The 27,732-nt window shown below is 33.9% G+C and overlaps 1 protein-coding gene across 8 annotated transcripts in view; it reads right to left on the reverse strand.

Moving 5' to 3' along the window:
- Positions 1-27,732, reverse strand: part of MCTP1 (multiple C2 and transmembrane domain containing 1) — a 697,990-nt gene that overhangs the window by 203,323 nt on the left and 466,935 nt on the right. For all 8 annotated transcript variants that reach the window (XM_051993794.1, XM_051993777.1, XM_051993761.1 and 5 more), the window contains 4 exons: positions 3,077-3,179; positions 1,253-1,355; positions 822-923; positions 132-206 (listed from right to left, as the gene is read on the reverse strand). In XM_051993794.1, coding sequence (XP_051849754.1) covers positions 132-206; positions 822-923; positions 1,253-1,355; positions 3,077-3,179 — 383 coding nt within the window. The remainder of the gene's footprint in view (positions 1-131; positions 207-821; positions 924-1,252; positions 1,356-3,076; positions 3,180-27,732) is intronic.

The raw sequence follows: 27,732 nt of genomic DNA on the forward strand, positions 1-27,732 counted from the left end.
TCTAAATATATTTTCCCCAAAGTTTATTTGAAATAGTTATGTAAACATTTCTCTGATCAGATCAGTTTTTCCCAGAGGAATTTTTTTATTATTAATAATCTTTTTATTTATTTATTTTGTTTTGTTTTTACCTGTTTAGAGAGTCTGTTTTCCTCTTCAATGTACTTCTGCTCTTTGGGAATTAATGTTCGGATGCTGGCTTTCACCTATATATCAAAATATGTGTCTATGTTATGGATTTCTCTGTACTAATGTTTACTAGTTATACATAGTTCAACTTGCCATAATTCCCCAAGTTTCAAAGTCCTGGCTGCCATGCTCATAAAATATAAATGTCTAAAGTTCCCCATGCATGAGCTTCAATCTCTTACATAAGCAGCAGCTCAGGAGCTCAGCAGCAGGAGCAATAGCAACAACCACAGCAGCAGCAGCCTCTGCTGCAACCCTTGCTCTAGCCCCTGCTGCAGCCTGTGCTGCAGCCCTTGCTCTAGCCCCTGCTGCAGCCTGTGCTGCAGCCCTTGCTCTAGCCCCTGCTGCAGCCTGTGCTGCAGCCCTTGCTCTAGCTCCTGCTGCAGCCTGTGCTGCAGCCCTTGCTCTAGCCCTTGCTGCTGCTGCTGCTGCTGCTGCTGCTGCTGCTGCTGCTGCTCCTGCATAGTAATAGAAAGAGTGGGTGTGCCATGCAGAGGCTGAGAAGTATTCTCCAGTATACATCAAGGTTTAGAGAAAATGAAGAATGACAGAAATTCTCTACAAATCAGGAACAAAAGCTTTCATGAAACTGAACTCTTTAGCAGTACAAAAAAGCCAAAGTTAAGACTTACAGCATTAAAAATCACATCTATTTCAAGATAGATGACCCCCTTTGTTGGCCCTGTCAGCTGCTTGTTTTTCAAGACGTAGGCTTTCTGTTCACCATTTTGAATCTGCGGGAAAAGGACATGACAGCCGTCTGTCTCGAGGTCTCCACTGAATACACTCCCTCAGTGACCTTTGACCCCCAGCTGCTGAAACTGACAGAGAACCCAAAACAACTGTGGCAATTCTGACAAGTACCTGTTCATTACCAGGATCAAGTCTGTCAGGAAAAATTAACTATCATGGGATTCAACATGGCCGTGAACTGAGTATGTTAAAATTTTTAGTGTTCTTATTACAGACCTTGGTTGAGAAATGACAGACACAGGGCTGAGGATTTTTTTTTTCCTTGAGCAAAAGCAATCACAGAACAGGGTGTCAGGTAGATGAGACTTACAGTCAGCAATGGTATTGCAACTTTGCCCAGAAAGTCAGCACTTCGGTCTCGATCTTCATCGTAAACCGTCACTTCAAGTACCGAATGGATATCTTTAATATTGCTATATTGAAAATAAACATATGCACAAAAAAATGCCTTCATTAGTGGTTAACATGGACAAAAAGGGGTTTTGAAAAGTCAGCTGTCCCCCATTGATCTTATATATTGGAAAAGGGAAGACAATGTAAATCAGAATCTCCCATAATGCATCTGAATAGACTGCAATTTGCGAGTCTATTACTGGGGAATTTCGCCATCTTTAAAGATTCAGACCAGAATTATTTCTTAAGTTATCCACTTGATCTATGATCAGAATAAGTTATTTTAAAAATCATCATGAAATGACACAGAAATGGAAAGGAAAGACCATTTCTACACACCCCCCCTTCCTTACCTCCCAATTTTATGTTCCCTTCCTCCCTCCTACACTCAAATTTGGGGCACAAACTTCACTAAATTTGATGTTTTATAAAATGAATATGGTTACACAACTAATAGAATGCTTGTAAGCCTTACAGAATACTTAAATGGCAGAACGATTGCTCTTAATACTAAGAGTATCTTTTTTGGCTAAACATCTTTTTTTTTTTTCCAAATCAGAAACTTGAAATTCAACATAAAACAGGAAATGCTTCCTGCAAAAGCAGGAAGCACAGAATAAAGTCTGTATAGCTATGATACTGTCCTGGGATTTAGAAACTAAGTGCTGTTCCATTATGCTCTGCAGATGACATATGTTGTAAGAGACTGTGTGAGCTCCTCATATTTTTGTTTTTGGAAAAATAAAACCAAATTGTTGACAGCACTTATTCTTTGATCAAACTGCTTACCAAGAAAACATGAATTAAGGGAAAACAAAAATGAATATATTCATTAGAGAAAAATCACAACCACATGTGAGAAGAGGCTTTATCAGAGCACAATCAATTAATGGATCTGATAATAATCAAACCAATTCATACAATTATGCATGCCAGAAACAAACACTCTCCACAGCCATCTTAAAAGTGCTGTTTTCCAGGCTAGTTTTTGGTCTCATAAAAATGTGGAATTCTTTAAAGACAATCATTCAGCTAGCTGAAGCTTTAGCTACAAGCTTTGAGAAGATACCAAAAAAAGAAATTAATGAAGAATTTGGCATGTTTCTTCATCGACAAAGACTAAAACTATGACAAAAACCTCATGAACAGAACAACTTTTGCAGGAGTTTTCTTTTGTTTAGACTTCATTACTCAGGCCCCAATAGAAAAAGGGTAAGATGCTATAGAATATCCAGTGTCCTTGGTAGAGTCTAAAAATTTCAAAGTTTTAAAACGAGGGAAATTAACTCAAAAGATGTTTGAGGACCAATAACAATACTTAATATTCTTATTCTGCAAAAATGAAACACACTAAAAACAGTATCTGCTGGATTCTTGATTGAGTTGCTTGCTGATTTTCGCAATAGAACAAACAGAGCTTTGTCTGCCTTGGTGTCAACACAAATGGAGAGAGTTTCAATAGCAAGGATAAAAGAAAGTAGCGATATAGTGATTCGTTTAAGGAGGGGAAACCCTTCAGTTGATTTTTATTTTTTTTTAAATCATCTACAATCACCAACAACATGTGGTAAAAACCTCTGTCCTATTTCCACAGGAGGAAGGAACAGACTTCATATGGATACTGAAGTTAATTTAGCAAAATGGAAGACTCAATCAAAAAAGACTTTTAGGGAAAATGCCACATATTAAACCATTTTCCCCCTAACTATTCTCAACTATTTAAAGAAGTAGACAAACTTACAAGGTAAAGATTTTGTTCCATTCAGGGTTGAGATTTTTGTAGACTGTGTGGGTCAGTAATCTATCGTTGTTCAATTCTACTACACAGAATGGGTCACTTTTACCTGCAAGGAGAGATTGAGATTTTAGATGAAAAGTATTAGTATAAAACTGATCTCAGCTGACATAGTAAAGATCTATAGCTGTTGTTTCCTTCCCATGAAAAGAGTTTTTAAGGTACAAAATATCAATCTTACTTTTTTGTTGTTGTTGTTGCTGTTCAGATATAATTGGATGAACAGAACAATCATTCTAATTCATTAGAAATTTAGAAACTGTGCAGTAATGGAGAGCAAATTATACAACTAGTCTGTTAATTTAGACTTTTGGAGCGTTTAAAATTTAATCAAATGCAAATATAGAGGGAAAAGGAGATTCTTTGTCCATGGCTAAATATCTATTTATTATTTCTATAATGACCATTTGAAAAGTACTTTGCTCTCATTTATAAAGCTTTTGATTCATTTGATCAATTAGTAATGAAGTGGGAATTCCTAAACAAATTTATTTGGAGAAAAATACAGTATTGGATGCTGATTTTGTATGTGTATACATATATGTGTGTGTGTGTGTGTGTATACACACGTCTATATATAATATGTGTATGTGTATGTATGCATTATGTGTCATATATATTCTGTTATCTCAGGATTTTCTTAACTCTGTTCTCTCATTGTATTTGTTATACTGTATATACGCAGTAAATCAGGCTCAGAAAAGGAGAAGAATTCTTCCACATGAAAAGGAACATCAACAGACAACTCATCTGCATGTTAAAGAGCAGCAAATTTGTCTGTCTATCCAGGGCAAAGGGTTTGAAAGTTCTGGGCTGCCTATAGTGACTCTGCCAGATTGGAATCTAGCTCACTCAGCAATTATATTCTGTGATGTCCTCAATATTTTTGTAATGTAATGTCATGTATTTTAAGAACCCACAAATTCAAAGGCTCCATGGGGCAGCATTAATGATATTAGTACGGCATGTAATTTGTTTGATACCTTATACAAATGACAATGAAATCAATATTTAGACAAAGCTGTGCAGAGGTCATATCTTCTAAACTACAATATTGATTTAGACTACATAAGAGGTTAATGTGCATATTATTAACTTTAATGATAAAGAATAATTGTTTTAAATGCATTGTGAATTGCAGTCACAGTAGTTTACATTTCTGTGAAAGCTTAAATATCATCAAAGCTTTTCAATTAAATTTTAATAGGAATGAATTCATTATTACTGAAAGAAAAGCAATGCATGACAGTGCAAGGCTATATTTACCTTCCATGGGGCAATTCTTCAAAGAAGCTGTATAAACTTATAGCCCACTTTCATTTATTTTCTCATGTTGATATATAGAAAAGGAAAGAAATGTATGTTTGCCAGTTCAGTGGTCTCCATATACTTTAAGAAAAGTGATTTATTAAGGATTATGTTTTGTGTCTTTAAGGCCTACTTTCACATTTCTGCAATCTTTTTATGAGAATAATTTACATGCACACACCAAGGGTCCCTTTGATGAAGAAATGAGAGGAGAATAAGTAGGCTTTTACAAATGATATTCTACAGCAAATAAAATCTTTACAGTCACACAATTGACTGAAAAGTATATACAATAAAAAAGTCCTGCTGTGTTTATTGTTTATTGACTATAAGGAAACATTGGGTTTGGCAAAACAAAACACACTTTAAAAGCTTGTTCTACTAACAAGGTATCTCTCATGTGTATGTCAAAATCATGTAAGTTTTCTTGAAAGTGGTAACTGCAAAAATATATATGTTAAAATAAGGGAGACACAAAACAGCAACAGTGGAAAGAAGGCTTGCTGATCTGAAGTCAAAAGATTTTGCCACTCAGAAGTTAAACACTTACCTAGGCTCACTCAGATTATCATAAGGGACCCTAGGAAGGTCATTAACTTCTGAGATTCAGTTTCCTCATCTGTACAACTAGGAAGTAGAACTGGATGACTTTGAAAGCTTGTTCATGAGCTAAGATTGTGAACCAATAAAAGTAATTATCTTGTCCAAGGAATTTTCCATTATCTTAAAAGATATGGAACACGGAATTCAAAAGAAGGATTTCCTATACATGGTAAGGTCCTCAGGGTAGTGCTGTTTGAAGATGACATTGTGCATGTTGCCTTAAGCCCTGGATGATAGATGCAGAGCATCACAGATGAGATTCATGAACAATCCAAATGGCTTAGCCTTTCTACACAGGAAGAACCAAATAAGTGAATTCCTACACTCCAGTCCAAGATGTGAAATTAGAAAATCTACAGATTGAATCCATAATATGGGTATTTTAGACAGATACTGACAAAGGATGATGAGCCAGGGTCAGAAATGAGGAGATGGAAAAGAATAGATAATGTTGACTTAGCCCTTGAATGACTTCTCTCCATTTACAACCTTCTTCATGGAACAAAGACGCATTTTCTTGGTTTTGCTCTTTAAAAAACAAATCATTATCTTTCTGTTAAGGCCAAATGCCACCAAAGACTGAAAGCACAGCCAGTATTGCAAAGGACAATGGAGAGAGATATATGATGGGCACGAGTAGATTGCAACATATCATGAAATAAAAATTGCTCTGGAGAAATAGCATAAAGGATGTCATCAGAGAAACTAGAAAATTAAGTGGGACGTTCATGCCTCCATATGTGATTGGGAGTCATACAATGGGAGATTTTTTTAACTAAAGGGAATACTACATTCATCAGAAAAAGAATAATATAAAAATGGTTTTCACTATATAATGCTACCTATTTTGATTATTTTCCATGAAATTGAGGTGCTGAGATCATGAAAGCAAAAGTCTAGATGTTTAACTCCAATCTCCTTTTTCAGCCTAGCTGTGCAACATTTTCCCTCATCTGTCCTATATCACAGAAAGGTGGACACTGTACTTATGATTCCCCAAACATCTCTCCAGTTGGTCTATTTTCTTGTCTTTACTCAGATTATTTTTATTTCTGGAGTGCCCTCCTCCCATATTTGGAATTGAAGATCCATCTATCCTTCAAAATCTAGTTCCAATGCCATTCATTCTATTTTCTTGATTCTTACTCAAAATACTTAGCAGGAAGTGATTTCTTCCCTACTATGAACCCATGAAAAACCCATTCACCCATCTGTTAGGCATTTTCCACATTCTGTTTTAGATTATAACTATTTATGCACATGTATTACCTCTCCTCCCAAACAGTAAACTCCTTGAGGGTAGAGATCATCTTATCTATCCTTTTTAGTTCTTCCAAATTTTAGCAGAGTGTTTTACTATTATATAACAGACATTAAACATTTGTTGAATGAGTGAATGACTTTCTCAGGTCAGCTCCATTTCCCAAGGACCAAACACTCAGGAAGTACTTAGGGAGCATTTTATCTGTGTTAAACACAAAAGACATGCTGCTTAAAGGCAGTATATTTTTTCTACTCCTTTCTCCTTTTCTCCTTCCTTCCCTCTTTTCCCTTCTTTCCTTCCTTTCTTCATTCCTCCCTACCTCCCTTCCTTCTTTCCTTCCTTCCTTTCTTCTTTCCCTTCCTTCCTTTCTTCTCTTCCTTTCTTCCCTCTTTCCTCCTTCCCTTCCTTACTTCCTTCCCCCCCTCCCTCGCCCCTCCCTCCCTCCCTTCCTTTTTTTTTCTTCTTTCTTTCTCAAATTAGACTTCACATATCCTAAGAACTTAACAATGGTTAAATTAAATATCCAAAGTCCTTCCTACTCAAGCCCTCTCTAATCTTTTCAGTATCCTTCCACCTTACTTCTCAATATGTTTTTGATCTAATGATACTGATCTCACCATTTGGGAAACTATCTCTCTGCTCTGACATTTACTCTCTTCACCACGAATGGATCGCTCACCTTTTTCTGCTCTACTCTTGATCTCTCTACCTTCCTTTAAATCACAACTAAAATCCCATGTTTTACTGGAAGCCTAGGGTCTGGAAGACTAATCTCCCTGAGCTCAAATCCATATTTACTCACTGTGTGACCTTGGGCAAGTCACTTAACCCCATCTCCTTATCTGTAAAATAAGCTGGAGAAGGAAATAGCGAACTACACCCAGTACCTTTGCCAAGAAAACTCCAAAAGCAGTCACAAGAACTGTTTATGATTGAAAATGACTAAATAATAAGAGCCTGTATTTAGCTTATTTTGTACATATTTGTTTGCAAGTTGTCTTGCCCATTAGATTGTAAGTTTCTTGAGGGCAAGGAGTGCCTTTTGCCTCTTTTTGTATCTCCAGAGTTTTTTAGCACAGTACTTGGTAGATAATAGGTACATTGATTGATAGAGCCATTTGAAATACACAAAAGTGGAAAAACTTAGGTCTTGTTCTCAGGAAGTTTATCACCTAGTTGCAATATATACAAATATGTACCTGACCCAGAACAACTACTCATAACAGTGTAAGTCTTGCACTTCAAAGCTAAATGTAGACCTAGTCGGGAGAAAGGTATGGAACTGAGCAGGTGTTTGCTACTGACTTTCATTTCCTCCCCTGTATTTGTTTTATTTCCACTCAAAATTGGTGTTTAGCCATTTACCACCTAACTCTAGAAGCTTAAGAAGAAAATAATAATGAATACAGATGCAAAAATAAATATACATGGATTCCTAAATGTAAAAGATTAATGTTTTAATTTATGTATGTGCAGTGGAGAGACATAGAACTTGTCTTTTGAGGAAATGGGTTCAAATCTTGATTTTGCTACTTGTTTCCTGTGTTTTCCCACAGTTCCCTTTTATTGTCCTACCTCAGTTTCCCTAATTGTTCTGCCTCAGGTTCCCTAATGGTCCTTCCTCAGTTTCCCTAAATTGTTCTGCCTCAGTTCCTTGAATTGTCCTGCCTCAATCCCCCAGTTGCAACCCTCTTTCCTAATCATTAGGAATGAGAGATAATTAGGGCTGTGGAGATCTGAAATTCCAAAAGATAAAACTCCAGACGTCCTATCTCAGATACCTAATTGGCATTGTCTATCTCACTAGACTTCCTGGCTCTAGTTTGACTATCTCCTTTACTCCCAATTTGTAAGAATTTATGGTTCTACCCCCTAACCTGTCAGAACAGGATTGATGGTCCCTTCTTGGAGATTCCTCATTCACCACAGTTTGGACTCTACCCCCCTCCACCACCCCTCCTCCTTTGTCTAACAGAGCTTAGAGTCATATATATGTCATTGAGAACTCACTTTCCCTGCTGGATGCTTTGAGATATCAGCCCTGGGGGCAACAGTACAATCCTTCCCTCTCAAATAAAATATTAAAAACTCTCTAATCTCTATTTTGCCTCAGTTTCTCTGGCATTACACCTGTAAGACTTTTGTAAGCATTCTTTGTTTACTCACCTATAAAATAAAGGAATTGGACTAGATGTCTTCTGGAGTCCCTTGTAGTACCAAATCTGTGATTCTTTGAACTTGGTTTTATTTGTAACAGTAGTTTTTGGTTTCTTAAACTGAGCTCTTTGTTGCTAATTGGAACTTCCCAAAATTTACTTCTCTCATAATTCTCTGATTAGATCATAACACAAGAATTTCTAAGTTTTTTTTTGTATTTTGCTGTCAGCTAAAATATTTTTATTATAAGAATTATCTCTCAGAATACCAAACATGTTTCTATTTGTTGATGCTTTACAGTACTTAACCCCCCAAAATTCAATAAAGTCATCCACCCCTACATAGATCATATAGAAAATAGATTGTACTTTTGTTTTGATGGGGGTAAGGGTTATTTAGTTAATAAGAGCTCAGCAATAGTCATGGAACATTAACAAATCACTTAACAAATCACTCCTTTCAATAGTTATGAAAATATTACACTGTTAAAAAAAAAAAAAAACACTCCCATGCAGCAGTTTAAGCACCATCTACAACTACTTCCTATCCATTTTTCTTAGTCAATGACACTAGAATTCAGCATTTCTGATGCATAAGAGGAATCCCAAAGAGAGTGCTTGTCATGTCATAAGCAGCCAATAGAAAACATTTTCTTTGCTACTAGTAAGCACCATAATTCTTGAAAGCTCAAAATGTATTATATATAGTGGGAAATTAAAAGTTCCTTTTTTCTCCAAATATTTAGATTGAAAAGAAAAATGTAATAGAAATAGTGCTTAATGTATACTGATTTTTCACAATGTAAAATCTCTAATTTTCACTTGAATTGGTAATATGGAACAATACAAAAAGTACTAGGCTTGAAACCAAAAGGCTTGGTTTTTAATCTTAACTGTAATATGAACTAGTTTTGTGACACCCTCTCTCAGTCTCCATTTCTTCAATCTGTAAAATTGGGATAATAATGCTTGCACTACTATTTCACAGAGTTCTTGTGAAGAAAGCCTTTTGTAAACTACAAAGTGTTGTGAAACTGGGCTATTTTATTTTTACTGTTTATAGCAATAATGTAACTCAAATAGAAACTGCAGCTTCTAAGTGGTATATAAGGATCCCTGTAGATCACATATTGACTTAGAAAAGCACATATTAACTTTAACTCCTTTTTGTTGTATTTCCATTTATATTGTTAAATATTTCCAAATTGCATTTTAATCTAGTCTGGTTGCACCCAGGAACGTTGCAAACCACAACAAGTCACATGTTTGGATCTCTTGTTTAGAGCATCCTTAAAGATAGGCAGTGTGGAATAGTGGATAAAAAATGATTATAAACCCAGAAGGACCTGAGTTCAGGTCTCACCTCTGGCAGTATTGACAGTGTGACTTAGAGAAAATAATTTAACATCATAATGCTCTATGCAATTCAAAAGCAAGCAAGTCAATAAACATTCATGAAACTCCCACAACACATGATTCAGGGGTTGAAATGTAGGAAAATAGCCTCTCCCTTCAAGGAGCTCACCATCTAATGGGGGAAATAATAAACAAAACATTATATATAGGATAAATAGAAAATAATTGCTAGGAAAAGTGAAAAGTCTTTATGATTATAAATTGTTGGGAAGATATCAATCTGCATTTGTATAGAGAATTTCCTTCCTCAGTAATACTCTATACTGATGAAATCACAGTCCTAGTGCCTTTTCCTGAAAAACTCAATTCTGAACAGTGACATAAATCACTTAATCCTTAAACTTTAGGCACTTATTATTCTTGTACAGTTACATTAATCCTTAGCTTTAGGCAGTATTCTCACCAGTGTCTTTAGCTGTGACTATGTAGGACCACTGAACCAAATACCTCACATGAAAGACTTTTGGTGAATGAATTTACATAACAGCAAAATGTTTTCATGTGCAAATGAATTTTTTTGAGGGGAGGTATACACATTCATTGAAAATGACCCTGGATTATATTGAAGTCTTGGGGATGGCCTGTGGTTCATTGGAATTTTGTATTTAGAAGCTGTATTTCATTTGATATTAATACATTTTATATGTATTGCATTTGCATTGTCATACCTCTTAGTCAGCTTCAGTCATTAGCCAATCAAGTTGCAAGGCCCAGAATATAGATAAAAGTTTTTTGGTTTTTTTTTTAAAGGCAAAAGAAACAGGAAAGTCCGAATTCCACCTGATTCAAAGCTAGTAGTAGTCTCCAAAGTTTTAAATTGTATATTTCAATTGGTTTAAACTTTTTGAGCATGCACCTCACCCCAATTTGTGTATTTTAGAGTAAATGATAAAATTTACTAGTATACTAATCATAATACACACAATAAAACTCATTGGAGTTTGTTAAACAGAGAGTGAAATGATCAAACCTGCACTTTAGGAAATATCACTTTGACATCTGTGTGGAGAATAGATTGGAGACCGAAGAGAATAAAAGGGAGACTAATTAGGAAGCTATTTATTACAATAGACCAAGAGAGAAGTGATGAAAACCTAAACTAGAGTAGTAGTTGTCTCTTAGAAACATGTCGAGAAGTTGGCAATGGCAATTTATGGTAACTTATTGAACAGAGAAGTGAAATAAAGTGAAGACTGGAGTATGATATTGAGATTGCAAACAAGGGTGATTAGAAGAATAGCAGTACTCGTAATAGTAATAGGGCAGTTTAGAAAAGAGGTTTGGGGGAAGGGCCATGTAAAAGGACCAAAGAAGTAGATCACAATTCATCTGTGCTTTTTCATTCTGTGTAACTCACTCTGGCCCATCCATAAAGAAAAAGTCCATGTGGAGGTATAGAAGTAGCAAGATTTTTACTCACTATCACTGTCCTAACACACAAAGCCTACCCTTTAAGTGGTTCTTGCCACAAGCCACTAGGTAATTTTGGGATGGGGATAAGGATTTTCCCATTGACACCTACAAAGCTGTTGTCTCTGTCTGGCCAGAAGTTAGACTTTAATTCTCTTTAAGGGCCAGCAAGACTCAGGTTGGGAAGGTAGGAGTTTGCGTAGCAGAGGAAAGGGATAAGTCAGGGTATTTTGGGGGTGCTGAGAGAGAGGAAAGGTTGGTTAATGTTGTGGAAAAGTTCCGAGACTATCATTAGAAGGGTAATGGCTGATCACCTGCCCCTTGAGATCATGCCTTGCTTTCTCTTTAGATTCTACTGAACTGGGGACCTTGAATCTTATTCAAAGTTTTTTTAAAAGGTTTCCAGATTTGTATTATGTCAAACTCATATATTTGCTAAATAGAAAATATGAGCCACTACTTCACAATGGAAGGGTATGCTCAATTAGCTGGGATGCTTTCTTGTATAGTAACACATATTACTCCTATAGTTTTTTTTTTTTTTTTCCTGACTGCAGCATATTTTTATGTGACATCCAGAAAAGTGCTTCATTGAAACATTTAGATATTTACATACATGGCCCTAAGTCTTTAACTAAGCTAATTATGTATCTAGAATCCCAAGGAAACGCTTGGAGTTCTTTAAAAACTTTATTTTTTGGAAATGCATTTTACTGTAGTACTACTAGCACCTATGATTTCCTGCATGTGGGATAAGGCTTGTTGATGTCTTCATGAATTGCTTGCTGTAGTTGAAAGAATCCATCATTTTGTGGCTAATTTTCTAGCTTTTCTAAATTTATATAGGCTGGTCTTTATGAGACAGAAAATTAGCCCATAGTGAGGTATAGACTCTGAGAAGAGGACTTGCTAGGGCCTGAATTCTCCTGGTAAAGTCTTTTGGAATCAAGGGTAGAAACTTGAAAAATTAATTCTTTAAATTGTCTTTGTAGTTGGCAGAGAGTTTGGACAGCAAGCTATTAAAACATATCATTCAAGGCTAATAGGAACATATATCATTATATTAAAGCTATCAAAGGCAAACCATAGTATACTGTCTAGAAGGAACACAGCAGTACTCTTTATAAAGGGAAAATAAAAGCAAATGCAGGAAAATCTTGCCTCAAGTTATCCTAAGAAATGTAATCTCACTGAGGCATTAGAGGTGATAAAATGCTGAGCTTGAAGTCAGGAAGACCTGAGTTGAAAATGGCCTCAGACAAACTTCTGCTTGCCTTGGTTTCCTATAAAATGGGGATAATAATAGCACCCACCCCCATAAGGTTGTTTATAAGGATCAAGTAAATAAGATATTATAAAATGTTCAGTGTGCACACATGTATATCGATATACATACATATGCTTATTCTTTACCCTCCCTTGCAATAAAATGTAACCAAACCCAACATAATGTTGTTCAACCAATTACCTAATTGTAAAATTAAATACTGTTCCTATGAAAGCAACTACAGCCCCCACTTCCTAAATTATTTCCTCTAATATGTTTTCATAGAAACAATGAACTATAATGTGTTAAGTTTCTTCAAATCACTTTAAATTTTAAACCTGTGTTTTTTGAAATTTATTTAATACTTTTAAATTTTGTTTCAAAAACAATTACGCCTTTTGTAGTTTAATAGACACTGAGCAATACTCAAGACATACTGTGGTAGATCGTGGATTATTAGTATATTTCTGCTGCAGCTATTAGTGTTGAAAGATTTGAATGTATCATGCCATTATTCCCTGGAAAGCTGAACCAATTCATAAAGATTAACCAAATCAGCTCTTTCTTTTCCCCAAAGGTCACTAAGCATTTGGAAAGGTGTTCAGCCTAGAAAGGTCCTGTAGTCTGTCAAGAAAGAAATAAAAGGTGGGCAGCATTGGGGAGCAAAGGAGGAAAAGTGTCCTCTTACTTAACTATAATAATTTAATTTGAATATCTATCCTACATATTCATTTCCTGTTTTCAAACTTCCCCTTTCGTTTAGTGTTACTCTCCAATAATATTTAGAAAGTATACTGTCACAGCATGCTGCTCAGGCAATAAACATGTAAATGCAATTGTGACAATTAAAAAAAAAAAAACAAATATATGGTCTAAGCTCTCCCCTTAACTCTATTATGAAACAGTTTAACATTGTGGCCTTATTTTGAAGGATTGCTTACCCACAATTAGTGGACAGTGCATCTAGTTTGCTAAATGGTGCTTTAAAAGACTGGATTGTCAGTCCCTAAATTTCAGTTGCCTTGATTAGCTGCCATTTAAACAAACAAAAACAATTGCAGAGACACTAGAGATGGTCCTAACTATCAATTATCTCTCTAATTATTCCTTCTTTTATTCTTTTAATGCTCTAGTCACTTTGTGATATGCTACTCTGCCCATTTAAAATATCTGAGGAATTGTATTTCCTGCAGCAGTATTAGAAAGAAGGACATTTGTATCCTGGCCTTCCATGGACCAAAACTCCAGAGAGCTCGTTTTCAGCCCTTGGCTCTCTGTTCTTATTTGCAGTGACTGTCCTACGCGACTGCTAGAAATGTGTATATGGCATGACGGCCACACAGAGAAAGATGACAAGTTTATTACAGAATACATAAAGTGCCAAAATAAAGGAGAAAACTAAGACTCCCTAATCTTTTCATCAGTGAACTCATCTAAACCCTTATTAGCATAGCAGCTGAGCTCAGTCTACCAGTCATTTGGCCCCTCTCAAAACAGGCTCAGAAGAAAAAGGAATTGTGATGGGTTGGAAAGAACACAGAATTGGGAGTCAGTAGCACTCAGGTACAAGTTTTGGCTCTGGCATTTAGTGGCTGCATCAAACTATATACATACATACATATATATATATATATATATATATATATATATATATATATATATATATATATATATGTATATATATATATATATATATATATGTAAACTCTCAGACAATTAGCGAGCATTTATTGAGCTCTCACAGCTATGTGCTAAAAGTTAACAATACCAAGGAGAAAAAAAAGAAATGGCCCTTCCTTCAAGGATGGGATTCCAAGCTTATGGGAGAGACTGTAGACATGCATACATATAGAAATACACATGCATGTTTGTGTATATGAAATATATTTATTTTGTACATATATCTAAATAAAAATAAACATACAAAAGAATGCTAGATTATAGTAGTCCATCCACCACCACAGTCAATATAGATGAACATATCAAGAGATAAGCAAGTTGAAGATATTTCTTTACAATTAAACTAGCGTTTAAATTTATTAATTCCTTAGTTAAGCACATATGTGTATAAATGCATATATGTGCATATATATATATAAGCATACAAATGTATATTAGAATGATATATATTATATAAATTAGAATGATAAATGATGGTATTCTATCTACTATCTCACATTAGAAAAGAGCATATCTAGGAACAAACAAATTATAGATGTTTATTATTTCATTGTTAGAATGAAATATACATATAATATAAATTAGAATGATATATGATGGAATTCCATCTACTAACCCATACTAGGATCAAGTAGATCAAGGAATAAGCAAATTATAGAGGTTTCTTTACAAATAAACTAAAATGTTTGACTCAATTAACTACCTAGTTAATTATATATTTATATATGCATGTGCATGTATATCTATTCACATATATAAGTATATATAAGCATATTTATAAGTATATATACATATACTAGGATGACATATAAATTAGACTGGTAAATAATGGCATTCTATCTACCACCACACACTAGGAATGAAAATATCTAGGAACAAACTTTTGAAATAAACTAAGATGTTTAGCTCAATTAACTATCTAGTTGAGCATATGTGTGTATATATATATGTGTGTGTGTGTGTGTATATACACACACACACACACATATATGGTATATTTGATTAAAAGATAAATGATGGTATTCCATCTGCCACCACAGACTAGAAATAGGTGTATCTAGGAATAAGGAAATTACAGATGTTTCTTTACAAATAAACTACAATAACTACTTAGTTAAGTATTCATATGTAAATATGTAGATATATATAGAGATATACATTATATAGTTAATCTTTCTATTATACATAGTAATTGTTAGTATGTACTAAAAATCCTCATTCTATATGGTGGTTCACAATTTCTTATAGGTTGTGTTCCTGAGATCAGTGATTGTTGAATTCATAATATAAAAGAAAAACATGATTGACGTCCAAGAAATAAGGTACATGAATTCCTTTTTATAGATCAGAAGTTCTTGATTTAGAGCCTGTGAATTTATTTATTTTAGTATCATAATAACTATTTATTTTTTAATAATAGCTTTTTATTTTCAAAATATATTCAAAGATAATTTACAAGATTCATTCCTGCAAAACCCTGCATTCCAAAATTTTTCTTCCTCCCCTACTCCTACCTCTTCCCTAGACAGAAAGCAAACCCATATGCTAAACGTGCAATTCTTCTATACATATTTCATGATAACTATTTCAATATAATTAATTGGTTTCCTTTGTAATCCACTGTGTTTTATTTTGAACATCGAAAAACTCTACTCTGAGAAGGGGTTCAGAGGCTTCACAGAACTGCCACAACAATCAATGATACATGCAAAGAAAATTAAAATTGATATAGGAACATAGTTTTGAAAGATTCATTATTTTAATATATATAATTATAAGATCATAGATTTAGAGCTCACAAGGTCTTTGGAGGTCAACCTGTCATTTATAGTTATCTCCCTTATTATAAGTTCTTTGAAAACAGTGACTGTTTTTTGTCTCCTTTTGTGCCTCCAGCAATTAGCACAATGCCCACTATATAATAAGTAATTGATAAATGCTTGTTGACTGGTTTGGAATTCACTGCCTTTTCAGGTAATTTATTTAATTTGGGGGCACATGAGAAATTTACTTTATATAGAACCATAATCTGGCTCTATAAAATTTCTACCTATAGAGCTTACATTTTCCTGCTATGGACAAGTGGGGAAAAGTCAAACTTCTTCAACAAGTAAATGGTGTGGTGATAGTGCTGACCTCAGAGTCGAGAAGACCTGAAGTCAAATCCCACCTCAGATATCTACTAGCTGTATGACTTAGGTCATTTACTCTAAGTCTTAAAATTCCTCATTTATCAAATGAGGATAATGGAATCTACCTTCGAGGATTGATGTGAGGATTAAGTGAGATAACATGTGAAGAGTGCTTTGTATACTTTAAAGTGCTATATCAGTGTTAGTTATAATTCTTATTTTATATGATAGCTCTTAAAGTATTTGAAATTTGTAATCAAATATGTCACTTTCCCATCCATTGTCTTCTCTTAATCAGGCTAACTAGCCCCAATTCCTTTAACTTATTGTTCCTCATAGAAAATCAGTATGAATCCCTATCAACATATTGGCATTCTTCTTTGGACAAACCCTACCCTGTCAATATGCTTTTTTAAAATATGGTGCTCTTTAGAATTGGACCCGATATTCTATACAGGGTCTGTCTGACCATATTAATGCAACCTAAGTCCTCTTGGCTGCAGCATAAAATAGCTTATTTTTAACTGACCTTGAAGTCTGCTAACCAATTCTCTCTTCCAGAGGTCCTTTTATTTTGAGTAAGTTATTACTTCATCTCATACTTAAATTAAATCTAATCCATAATAGCCTTTCTTTTTATCCCTAATACATGTAATGTTACTAATTTCTGCCAATTTTCCATGTAATCCTGGTGATGGATTGAGATTGATAGGTTTCTTTATCTTCCAGTGAAAGATTATAAAATCAATATTCGTTATAGATAATCTAAGGAGGTTATTGAGAGGGATGGAAATCTTTATCAGACCAGAAGTTGCTAGTTGTAATTAGCATGTGTTATATCCATAAGGTATATTCCTTAATTTGTCCTTAGGTAGATAATTTTATATACAAGAGCCCTCCTTTCTGGTAGTTTTAAATAAGGCACTAAGGACTGAGTGTCATGACTGATAACATTGTATCCCTAAAGGACACTTTTTGAAGACAGGGTAGCTATACTTATTCTTGAAACTGTGGGAAACTTTGTACTGTTGCTGCTTACTCTGTACCTGTTTTGTGGGCAAATAGATGATCTCAGTTTGTGCAAATCCTTGGTCTGGGCATTAAAGTCACTGAAAGACGCTGAGTGATATTTTTGCCTGCACAGTAAAAGAGTTAATCCTGATCCATTGGAGGTGGGCTTTGTCCAGGGTCATTCTAATGCTGACAAGTCACAGTTTTCTACATGTGATATGCTATAAAAGGTGGTGGTGGGGGGAAAGTGACCGCTCTTTTGTTGCCTTGTCTCTGAAAACAGAGGGGACATTCAATAGCATGGAAAGCAATTCAGGCCCATGGGGGCCTTTTATTGGGCCTACCTTCCACAAAATTAAGCTCTTTGGTTTAATTTCCTCAGTTGCCACAGTTTGAAATGACTATACTTTAATCTCTTTTCATTATAATCAAGGTTGCCATCTGTCCTTTCTCCTATCTGGAATTTCTAATCACAACATATAACAATGTTTTGGTTGAAAGAATTCCATTGGGTACATCAGAACAAAAAGCAACGTATGTCAGAGACATCTTCCAGCCAGTGTATTATCACTAGAGATTGGGATTTAACCTTTGTCCTATTCACTGGTTGACCTAAACATATTTTAAACATCTGATTGGTAGAATTAAATTAACTAGCACTCTTCTCACAAGATCTGATTCTAGGGCATAACAATAACAAGGCCTTTTTCACTGTTTACCACATGGCACTAACAGTGAAATCTTAGAATAATATTTCCAAATTGTTTTCAATGAGACATAAGTTAGGGTTTCATAAGAAAATTTTAATGATAATGCTATTTCCCTTGGAAAAATTAAATCTAAGATTATCAACAATACTCTAGTGAGGAAAGCATTTTTTCTTTATAAAAATAGACTTTTAAGTATTTCACCATGAAACTTATTTTTCCCCCTATATAAACTCCTGTAAGAATTTTCCATTATTCCCTGTGGTACACTCAAAATTTGTAAAATTTTGTAAAAATGTGTAAAAAAAAGTGAATTTGTAATCAGAAACTATGGATTCTACATCAGACTCAACTACCTGTGTGACATTGGGCAAATACTTCTAGCTTGCTTGATTTCTCTCATCTATAAGATGAAAGAGTTGTTCTAGATGACCATGAAGATCTCTTCCAGTTCTAAACTATGATTACTCATTTACTGCAAGTTTGTTCCTTATATTTATACTTCATGGCCCAGAATTCATGGATTCTATGAATACCATTTTAGGTTCATTTTAAAAAATGAAATTACTTAGGGAAATGCTGCCCTAGAAAGACACAAAATTCCATTACAGAAATGGAACTTAAGTAGAAGAATCAGCTTGAACACCTGGCTTTAAAATGGAAGAAAGAACATGATAAAAAAAATTTCAGGTTTAGATAGTATTGGTCACTGTCTTGAATGCTGGTATTCTAAGGTCTAAGGTAAGTCTAAAATTTATGGTAAAAAGAAAGAAGAATATAAAATGAAGAAAAAAATTGGCCAACTAGGAAGAAGTATCAGCATTGAAAAAGAAAGAAACAAATAGGAAAATACAGAATGTTCTAACACCAGGAGAGAGAGAAGATGAGGATTAAGGATATTTAATAGCTCAGATGAGGTAGAGAAAAAGTACCTGAAAATTTCATTTTTAGTGATTATGTAATAAAATTTTCCAATGTGATATCAGAAAAAGAGTTGTAGTTCATATTAATTAAAGCAAGTGGTAAATTATTTCTTAAGTTCAATCTTTTGATATATTTAAAAAATAAAAGACCACTGATGAATATAGTAGAATTTAAGTTGGATATTTATTTGATTGCACTAATGAGTGAAACATGTAATTTCAAACGATCCCATTTTGATAAATTAATTAGTAGAGAAATTTGTCTATCATGGAGTAAAAACTCTCTTTGTTCTTGAAATGGGAAAAATAATTTTGCTAAGTATAATTCTTAAGTATTTTTTAAGTATATTTGCATTTCTACTCTTGTTATCCCACTTCTAAGAAGTCATTTATCAGACTCCAGTTTCACATCAATCAAAAGACATTTACTAAGCATCTACTGTGTGCTAAGTACTAGGCTAAGCACATATCAGACTAAACACATTTTAATATCATTGCAAATGATTCCAAATTTATAGCTGACTTAAGTAATTGTTAGCATCAGAAGAAAATGACCTAAGTCAAATTTCCATTTAGCTTCAAACTATGAGCTTTTATCATTTAAAAATATTTTTGGAAGCATTTAGTAAAATTCCAGGAATACCTTACTCAATGCCATAGATAAGAATTAACTATTTGCCAGACCATGAAAATAATTGTAACTCATAGAGCCAACACTTATTGCAGAGGATTGGAATATAAGGAATTTCTGCAAATACAGCAGTAAAATCTTTCAAATTTTATTTGAAAGTCAACTTCTACTTTAATACTTAATTACTTTAGTGCAAAGATGAATATAGGAAACCAGGAGGACTATATATGGAAAACATTGTACAGGAGTAAGAATAAGAGAGATGAAAAGTCTATAGCCTATACCAAAACCTCTTGTTTGTATAGCACGAGTACTACTTTCTCCAAGAGAGTTGAGACTTGGCATCGACAGCATAACATCATTTATAAAAAAGAAACTAATGTCATTTTATAAGAGAAAAAATTTTGGGTTACTGACTTGGGAACGATTTCTGAAGTATTTGTTTGAATATAGTCAGATCACCAAATTATTAGAACAAAGATAAAAATTAACACCAAAGAAGAAGAAAGAGGGAGATTTGTGAAGACTTGTACAATTGAGGGACCATCTACCTCTCTTATTTAAATAAACTATATGATACCAAAAAATGGGACAGTTGCCTTTACAAATTATTTTCATTTTCTAAAGAAGTTTGACCAGTGTATATTAGTCACCAAAAAGCCTAAAAACCATATATATATATATATATATATATATATATATATATATTCAACTTACTTGCTAGACAGAAATATGGCAATAAAGGACAACATCAATTTATAATTGTAAAATCTTACAGTGGTGAATGGTGGAAGATCATAAACAACACTCTCTCATAAAAGAATAAAACACAATGGAGATAAAAGCAATTTTCCAGAAAGCTTCATGAAAGAGCTAACTAAATAAAATCCTCCTGAGGGCATGTGAGCATAAAATTGAAAGAAAACAAAGAAATCCCAAATAGCAAAGATTATTCAAGATTTTTATAGAAAATCTACACCATGGGGGTGAATGAAGTATCCACATTTAGGTTATAAGATCATCCTCGATGTGCTTCATCAGGAAGCAAAAATAACAATAAAGTAAACAAAGAACATTTGCATTAGATGATGTATTGCACAGAGGAGATTAATTTAGGTAGCAGCACATTTTGGGGGATGTCATGAAAGAGGGGGGGATAATTTTATTTGTTAAGAAAATTCATATGTTTCCTCAAAAAAATAAGTAAAAGAAATGTTAACAGTTCTTTAATGCCATATCTACAAAAGGCTCATAAGAATTTTTATACATACATAAATAGCACCTTTGATGAAGAAGTAGGAAGAGAAGAGGTAAACTTTTGCAAATGATATTGTATAACACCTTTACAATTACTCATTTGACTGAAGAGAATAGATGACATGCAACCCTGATGTGCTTATGCTTAAGCTACAAAAAGGCAATAATTTGGTTAAAAAAAAAATCTTGCCTCAAATTTTTCTGGATCAAAGTGTTTCCCAAGCACATGTCCAAATCATAGAAGATTCTTTGAAAAAAAAATAGCACATAAATAACTCTGTTGGATTAACTTTGAGTGATTAATTTCAAGTCTGGCATAAAATTACGAGATATATTCACAAAAGTTGTTCCCCAAAATCATGAAGAGTGATGAGTACATGGTCCTTAAGGAAGAGGGGTTCCCTAAAGTTGACTGGGTTTGCACATGCTCCTGTTTTCAGATAATTTGGTGTATAACAAATTATGTCTCAGAACATTATAGACCTTTCTAAAGGTCCATATTTATTTGAAAGAATTCAGTCTAACTATCCACACTGGAAAAACAAAGTGGATAAAGAATGCCTATTCTATACAGTTAGATGACAACACATAATGTTGTACCATTAGGACAAATATTTGGGATGGACAAAATAAATGGAAAACAAGCTAAGCTCAAAACAGAACAGATGGAGGAGAATGGACTGATTAGTTTAGAGACTACCATGTAATGTATTTAATCCCAATTTTTAAAAAACATTTTCCCAATAATGCTATATGATTACAAATCATGGAATACCACAGTCTCCAAAAACTTAAAGGTAAGTGTTATCCAAATGTCAATGGAAAGGTACATGATGGGCATTCATGGACTGCAATAGAATGTCATTAATGAATTATGTAAATGATGTCATCAGAGAGAACATCAGAGATAAAGATTATAAGAAGGTAGACTAGTCCTGTGCTGAAAGTGAGTGAGAACTAATGGATAGCCTTTGTACTCAACTGGCATCCTTGTAGTGTAAGGCAGAAAGAGAGACTACAAGCACATTAGGTAGACTCCCTATGAAGGACTTATGAGTGACATGTGAAAGAATCACATAGAATGAAAGGGCATGAATAGCTTGAAATTTGCATCAGTGGAATTTGTACTAAACACATTGATAAGTGTGCAGTTCCACTGATGTATCAAAGAAGAAATGCCCTTTCTCCTCAAATAATTGAACATGCCATCATCCTTTTCCTAATGAGTAGATTAATCCAAATTACTATATTAACCTCTTTTGTTACTCTACAAGTCTGACTTCCATTGATCTTTTCTAAGCAATCTTTTCTGACCATGAGGATGCCTTATAAATCATATAAGACCTCAACAATTCCTTAGGAAGCACAAATCTAGACCCAAGTCTTTCCACTATTCTAAACTACCTCTCTGTATTTTCTCAAATATTTGTTATCATCTATTTGATTCAGAAGAACAGAGATGTTCATGTCAGTAACAAAAAGTGGTTTTAGTGGATTTTTTAGTGTCAATAAGAAAAAGAGGCTTTTTTTTCTTTTGTAGCATAATGTAATGTCTATAGCTACCTGTTACAATGAGGAAAACACTAGCTTATTTACTTTCCTTATGATACTTTGAAAAATGCAACTGTTAAGTTCTTCAGAACCACATTTAGTAGTATTATTCTATAAATCTAAATAGATGAATAATATATTAAGAGAACAACAAATCAGATAGCTTGCTATCAAAATGGGGTAAACTTTCAACTACTATGCCTATTATTCAAAGTAGCGAGAGCAAGATTGATTCAGTACTGCTTTAGAAAACAAATAATTGTTAGGTTTCTTTTTTTCAGAACATTAATATATATTGTTTACTAGAACTAGGAATATTGTTTAAGGTGTTATAATTTAAAGATGTTATTAACATAATAGCATTTCAAATGTGAAAAAAATATTGTGTTCAATCCATTTCTTTTATTTTTTCCATGATTGACTCCTTAGATAATCTAGAAATTTGTACCACTGAAGTTCTGCTACATTTGATATACTTTCTGTTCAGCTACATAGTTAAAAGCAAGATTTATTTTTCTCATTGTTTTTTTTTTTTCACATCAGTGAAATAAATGAAAACTACAAATCTATGACCACAGAGGATAAGACTATTTTTAGTAGATATTATCAATGAAACTCAATGTAATTGCAATTTTGTGTCACACACTTTTAGATTTGAAATGGCTGCAATTATACACCAGGAGCAATCTCAAATCATTTTTTCATCAAATGATGTGAACTGAACTTTGTAGGGCACTCTAAGAAACATTTACATATGCCAGACTTAGACTGGAGTAACTCACTGCACAGGACACAAAAGTTAATGGATTTTTTTTGAGATTGTATCTTGTCTATGTGCAGTATATGTACTTGGTATTTCTCAAATCATATATAATACTCTCAAAGAGTAGCACTCGCCCTTTTCTCTACAGCTGCATTTTCGATTCATTTTCTGAAGAATCCTGTGATGTACAGGATGAAGATACCAAGAATAATAAATCCAAATTGTGTAAATCTCTATACAAAATATACCTTTATGACAATTTCAAGCTGGAAATCACAGAAAGCCAATAAAATGTAGACAGCCCACTGATAATGAGGTCAGAAATACAAATAAATTTACTTTTAATGAAGACCGGAGGCACAGTAATCAAAGTGTTAAAAATTCATTTCATGCATATCTCATTTGCTTCTTAGCTGATATTTATCACGTAATTCTGTGAGAAAGTAGAGGCCTAAGATGCTCCAGATAAATGGCTCAATTAATTGTACAGAGGTAGACCTCTTTGAGCTGAACCAGAGCTGTGAGCTCTTTATTAAAAGCACTATTCTGTAGCCCATAACCTTGTTCCTTGACTCCTCTCTACTTTCCAATTTAAACAAGTCCCCATGCGGCCTGCTCTAAAGGGCTTTGTCTCCCTGTCATTGTTAAGAGAGCCGAGGCATCCTGGAAGTGTGAAATCAGACCTCATGAGCTGAACGGTTCCCCAGGGAACGCTGGACTGCGCAGAAGGTCAAAGTCATGGGCTGGACCATCTAAAAGTGTCTGATCGCCGGTCTGTGACACAGCAAGTGGGGGGGGGGGGAAGGAGGACAGAGGAGGACTGAAATTGAACACATCTTAATTAAAGCTCACAGACAGCAAAACAAAATGTTTTCTAGGCAGCCTGTCAAATGGGGCTTAAATTTAGCTCTACTAATGAATCTGAGCTGCTAACTGTTATTTCTTAAGATAATAAGACTCACACAGAAGCTGATAAAAAACTGTAGCATGTCTTTTTTGGCTGTTTTGTTACTTAAATATTTTCTAACAATGAAGACAGTTTCCCTAAAGAAAGGCTTGGGAAAAATCTATGCTAATAAAGGGGTAGTAAACATCCCTCTTATTAACTAGTAGGTTTTCAGACTTTAAGGGCTGGGGGATTACAAGTCTTTATACATAGTCTTGTTTTAGAAAAATGTACTTTATTTAATAAGACCATTCCAATGACAGTATTCATTATAAAAGGGTCTCTCTCTCGCTCTCATTTTGTGAAAGAAACAGCGCATTAGTTTGAAAGATCAATTCACCTTCAGAGAAGGAGTTTTATATTAGTATATCTTTTAGTGTCTGAAAGATAGGCCATCATTTGAAAGGGTTTCATTCTATTCTCCCATATCTCAGTTTCTAAAATTGTGTGGCTGGCTTCCCTGGGGAAAAGATGACCTCTTCTATGAGAGACTCAAACAAACCCAGGGGAAAATGATGGGGAGGAGCTGAAGAAAAGAATTCTTTCTCTTTCTTCACTTAGCTCTTGAAAGAATCAATAACCCAGGACTAAATATTCTGCAAAGAAAGTTCATCTCAATACTGATGAGTATAAATCTATCTGTTGAAAGACGATTTTCAATCCTCCTATAGAGAAAGGAACCATTAGAAGTTACGATGATAAGTTCTAAGGAGACTTATTTTCCATCTGCTCAAGAAATTCCCTTCCATAGGCTCTTTACCTCTTTTGAACATAAGCCTTCATAACTGTTTCATATTAAAGAGCATTTGACCTAAGGGTGTGGTGACTAGTTCCTTGTAATTCCCAAGTTATACTGAGGTCATTTGGTCTAAAGGTTTTGGTTTGATGCACAGATAAAACATTAACCTTTTCACTGGAAAAGTTAAAAGGTAAATGAGTTGTACTGAGTAATATTTCTCTATACCTCTGATATTTTCCTAAAGAAAAAATTTCATAGCCAACTTTAAAAATCGGAATACTACTTTCTCAGGCTGTTCACAATTTGACAGAAATTTCAATCTATTCTTGTGCCTTGTTCAATGCATGTGCATGTGTGGGAGTTGTAAATTGAGGCCTTAACCACCACAGTTAATCTCTCTCTCTCTCTTTTTCAAATCAGTATTAACCTTAATGATTTGAAGTGCACTGTCCAACACTGGGCTATTGAGACAGAAGAAAAAACTACCCTCAACTATCAACAGTTTATTAGGGGCTTAACTGAAGTGACCTACTGTAGTAGTATTCAAACGAACAAGGCTATAGGCTTTTTGTGCAAAGGAAAAGAATTGAGGGTTTCATTAAAAAGTAATTTGTGCTTTATACTCACTCATTCAAAGGGAGTCTCAATTGCTCTTTATTCACACAGAGTTAATACAGTATCACAATGTTTCTCAATGAATGTGTAGTAACAAAAGAAAAATTTTACATTTTGAAAAGGAAAAATTCTTTGTAACTACAGTGAGATTGATGGCTACTTAAAAGATTAGGAAATCTTTTCCTCTTATACTCATCCCTAATGATGTACTTTTTTCAAGTATTTGGTTTAAACTAAGGAATTTAGTCTTACAATGTTATATATGTTATAAATTTAAATAACATCAAAATATGAACATGGAGCAAAGTTGGATAAGAGTGAATTTCATTAGTTAAAAAACATCTTGATTTCTAGAAAAAAATTAGCTAATGCCAAAAATGTTATCCCAATACGACATCACTTGTAATCAATCAAATACAAAAAAAAAAAAATACTTCATTCAGGGGAAATATTGCTAGCATTTAGACATCCTATAAAATTCTATTCATGTACCACCCCACCCCAATACATTAATTGTTAGAACATTAAACATAAATTTACTAAATATCTTACTAATAAAGTATTAATCTAATTAATTCCTGTTTCACACCACTTGTTTTTTTAAATACATAACAAATATGGCATGTTACCTTGAAAAAATGATAAGTTGTAATATTTTGGCTCAATATGGACCTCACAACAGACTGTGACACATACAGTTGTTTTAAAAGCATCCTTTTGTACAAATCACAGATATTCAGAAAGCTCATTTTTTCTCTAGCTACAGCATTTAGGACCAAGAAAAGCAAGACTACTTGAAAGGTTTGTAGTACACCTGGCCATCTCTGAGTTAAATATATGTCCCCCAATTTTTGCAATCAGCACAAATGTCATGATGACCACAAAAGGTCCAGGAGTGAATAAGGTCAAAGACTAAATTACCCCTTTGCCCTGGAAAGCTCAATCTTCTCTCTTTTCAATTCAGACTACATTAGATTATAAGGTCAAAACTGAGTGAGGAACCATCAGATTTATTTCTCTAAAAACATAAAAAAGGGGAGAAAAATCTATGTAATGAAAATAAAACTGTGTCTGGTTAGATCTTGGGAAAGATTCTATTGTTATTCATGTTAATTTACATAGTACCATTAGGAAAGGAATATCTATATTCTTCCACCTGTGAAAGAACATGTTCCTTAACTTCCATAGTGGCACACAGGCCAACCAGGTTAACAGAGTTTGCATATTCATGAAGTTTTAACAGCCATGACAGCTTCTCTCTGAGAGAAGACAATCTCATATTATTGTACTCAACCTTACTGTGGGCAAGTATCTGAGCCGTCAAAAAAATATTAATTTTTCAAAATAATTGTGCAAAAAAAAATTTGCCTTGAACTAAACCAGAAAATAACATTCCAACAAAAGAGAAATAAATTTAGAAAATGGTCTTGATATGAATCATTTAATATAATATAAATAGGACACATAAATAATAATAATACTATTCTCTGACATTTATATAGTGCCTATTATGTTCCTGGTATTGTGCTGAGCTTTAGAATCATTATCTCATTTGATCCTCACAATAATCCTATGACATAAGTGTTATTATCATTCCCATTTTACAGCTGAGGAAACTGAAGCAAATGCTTATAGTTACACTGCTAGGGTCTGAAGCCATATTTGGATTCAGATCATCCTGATTCATGTCTGGATAGCTGCCCCAATGAGATCTTAAAGGAAACACATATTCCAAATTATGAAATGTTTTTAAACAAAGGCTAATAGCAGCTACTGGTGCTGCTGCTGCTGCTACTACTACTACTACTAACTTTCTTCAGCACTACTATCTAAAGACAAATTGAAAACTAATTATTTTCACGTTACACCTTCCTTTCATACCATTAAATAGGCAATTGATAAGATACAAAAATAAATTCTAAGATAGCATTTGACTACCACCTGATATATTCTCACTTATGAAACATTAACAAGTTGTTTTTTAATCAATTCTGGTTTTTCAGGATCCATTTAACATTAGAGTAATGAATGATATATACTAATCATGAAATCTTTATAGGCCCTCTAATGGTTGGAAAGATATAGTTCTTTTGAAAGCCATTCTTTTTAAGGATAGTTTTGTTCACATGTAAATGGCAAGTATATTTCCATAAATACTAAAAGAGAACTTTCTTTTGGCAACACAAGATCTAACATAAAGATACATCGAGCTAGTCCTGTTTA

This window comes from Antechinus flavipes, chromosome 1 (assembly GCF_016432865.1).
Source record: "Antechinus flavipes isolate AdamAnt ecotype Samford, QLD, Australia chromosome 1, AdamAnt_v2, whole genome shotgun sequence".
Classification (NCBI taxonomy): domain Eukaryota; kingdom Metazoa; phylum Chordata; class Mammalia; order Dasyuromorphia; family Dasyuridae; genus Antechinus; species Antechinus flavipes.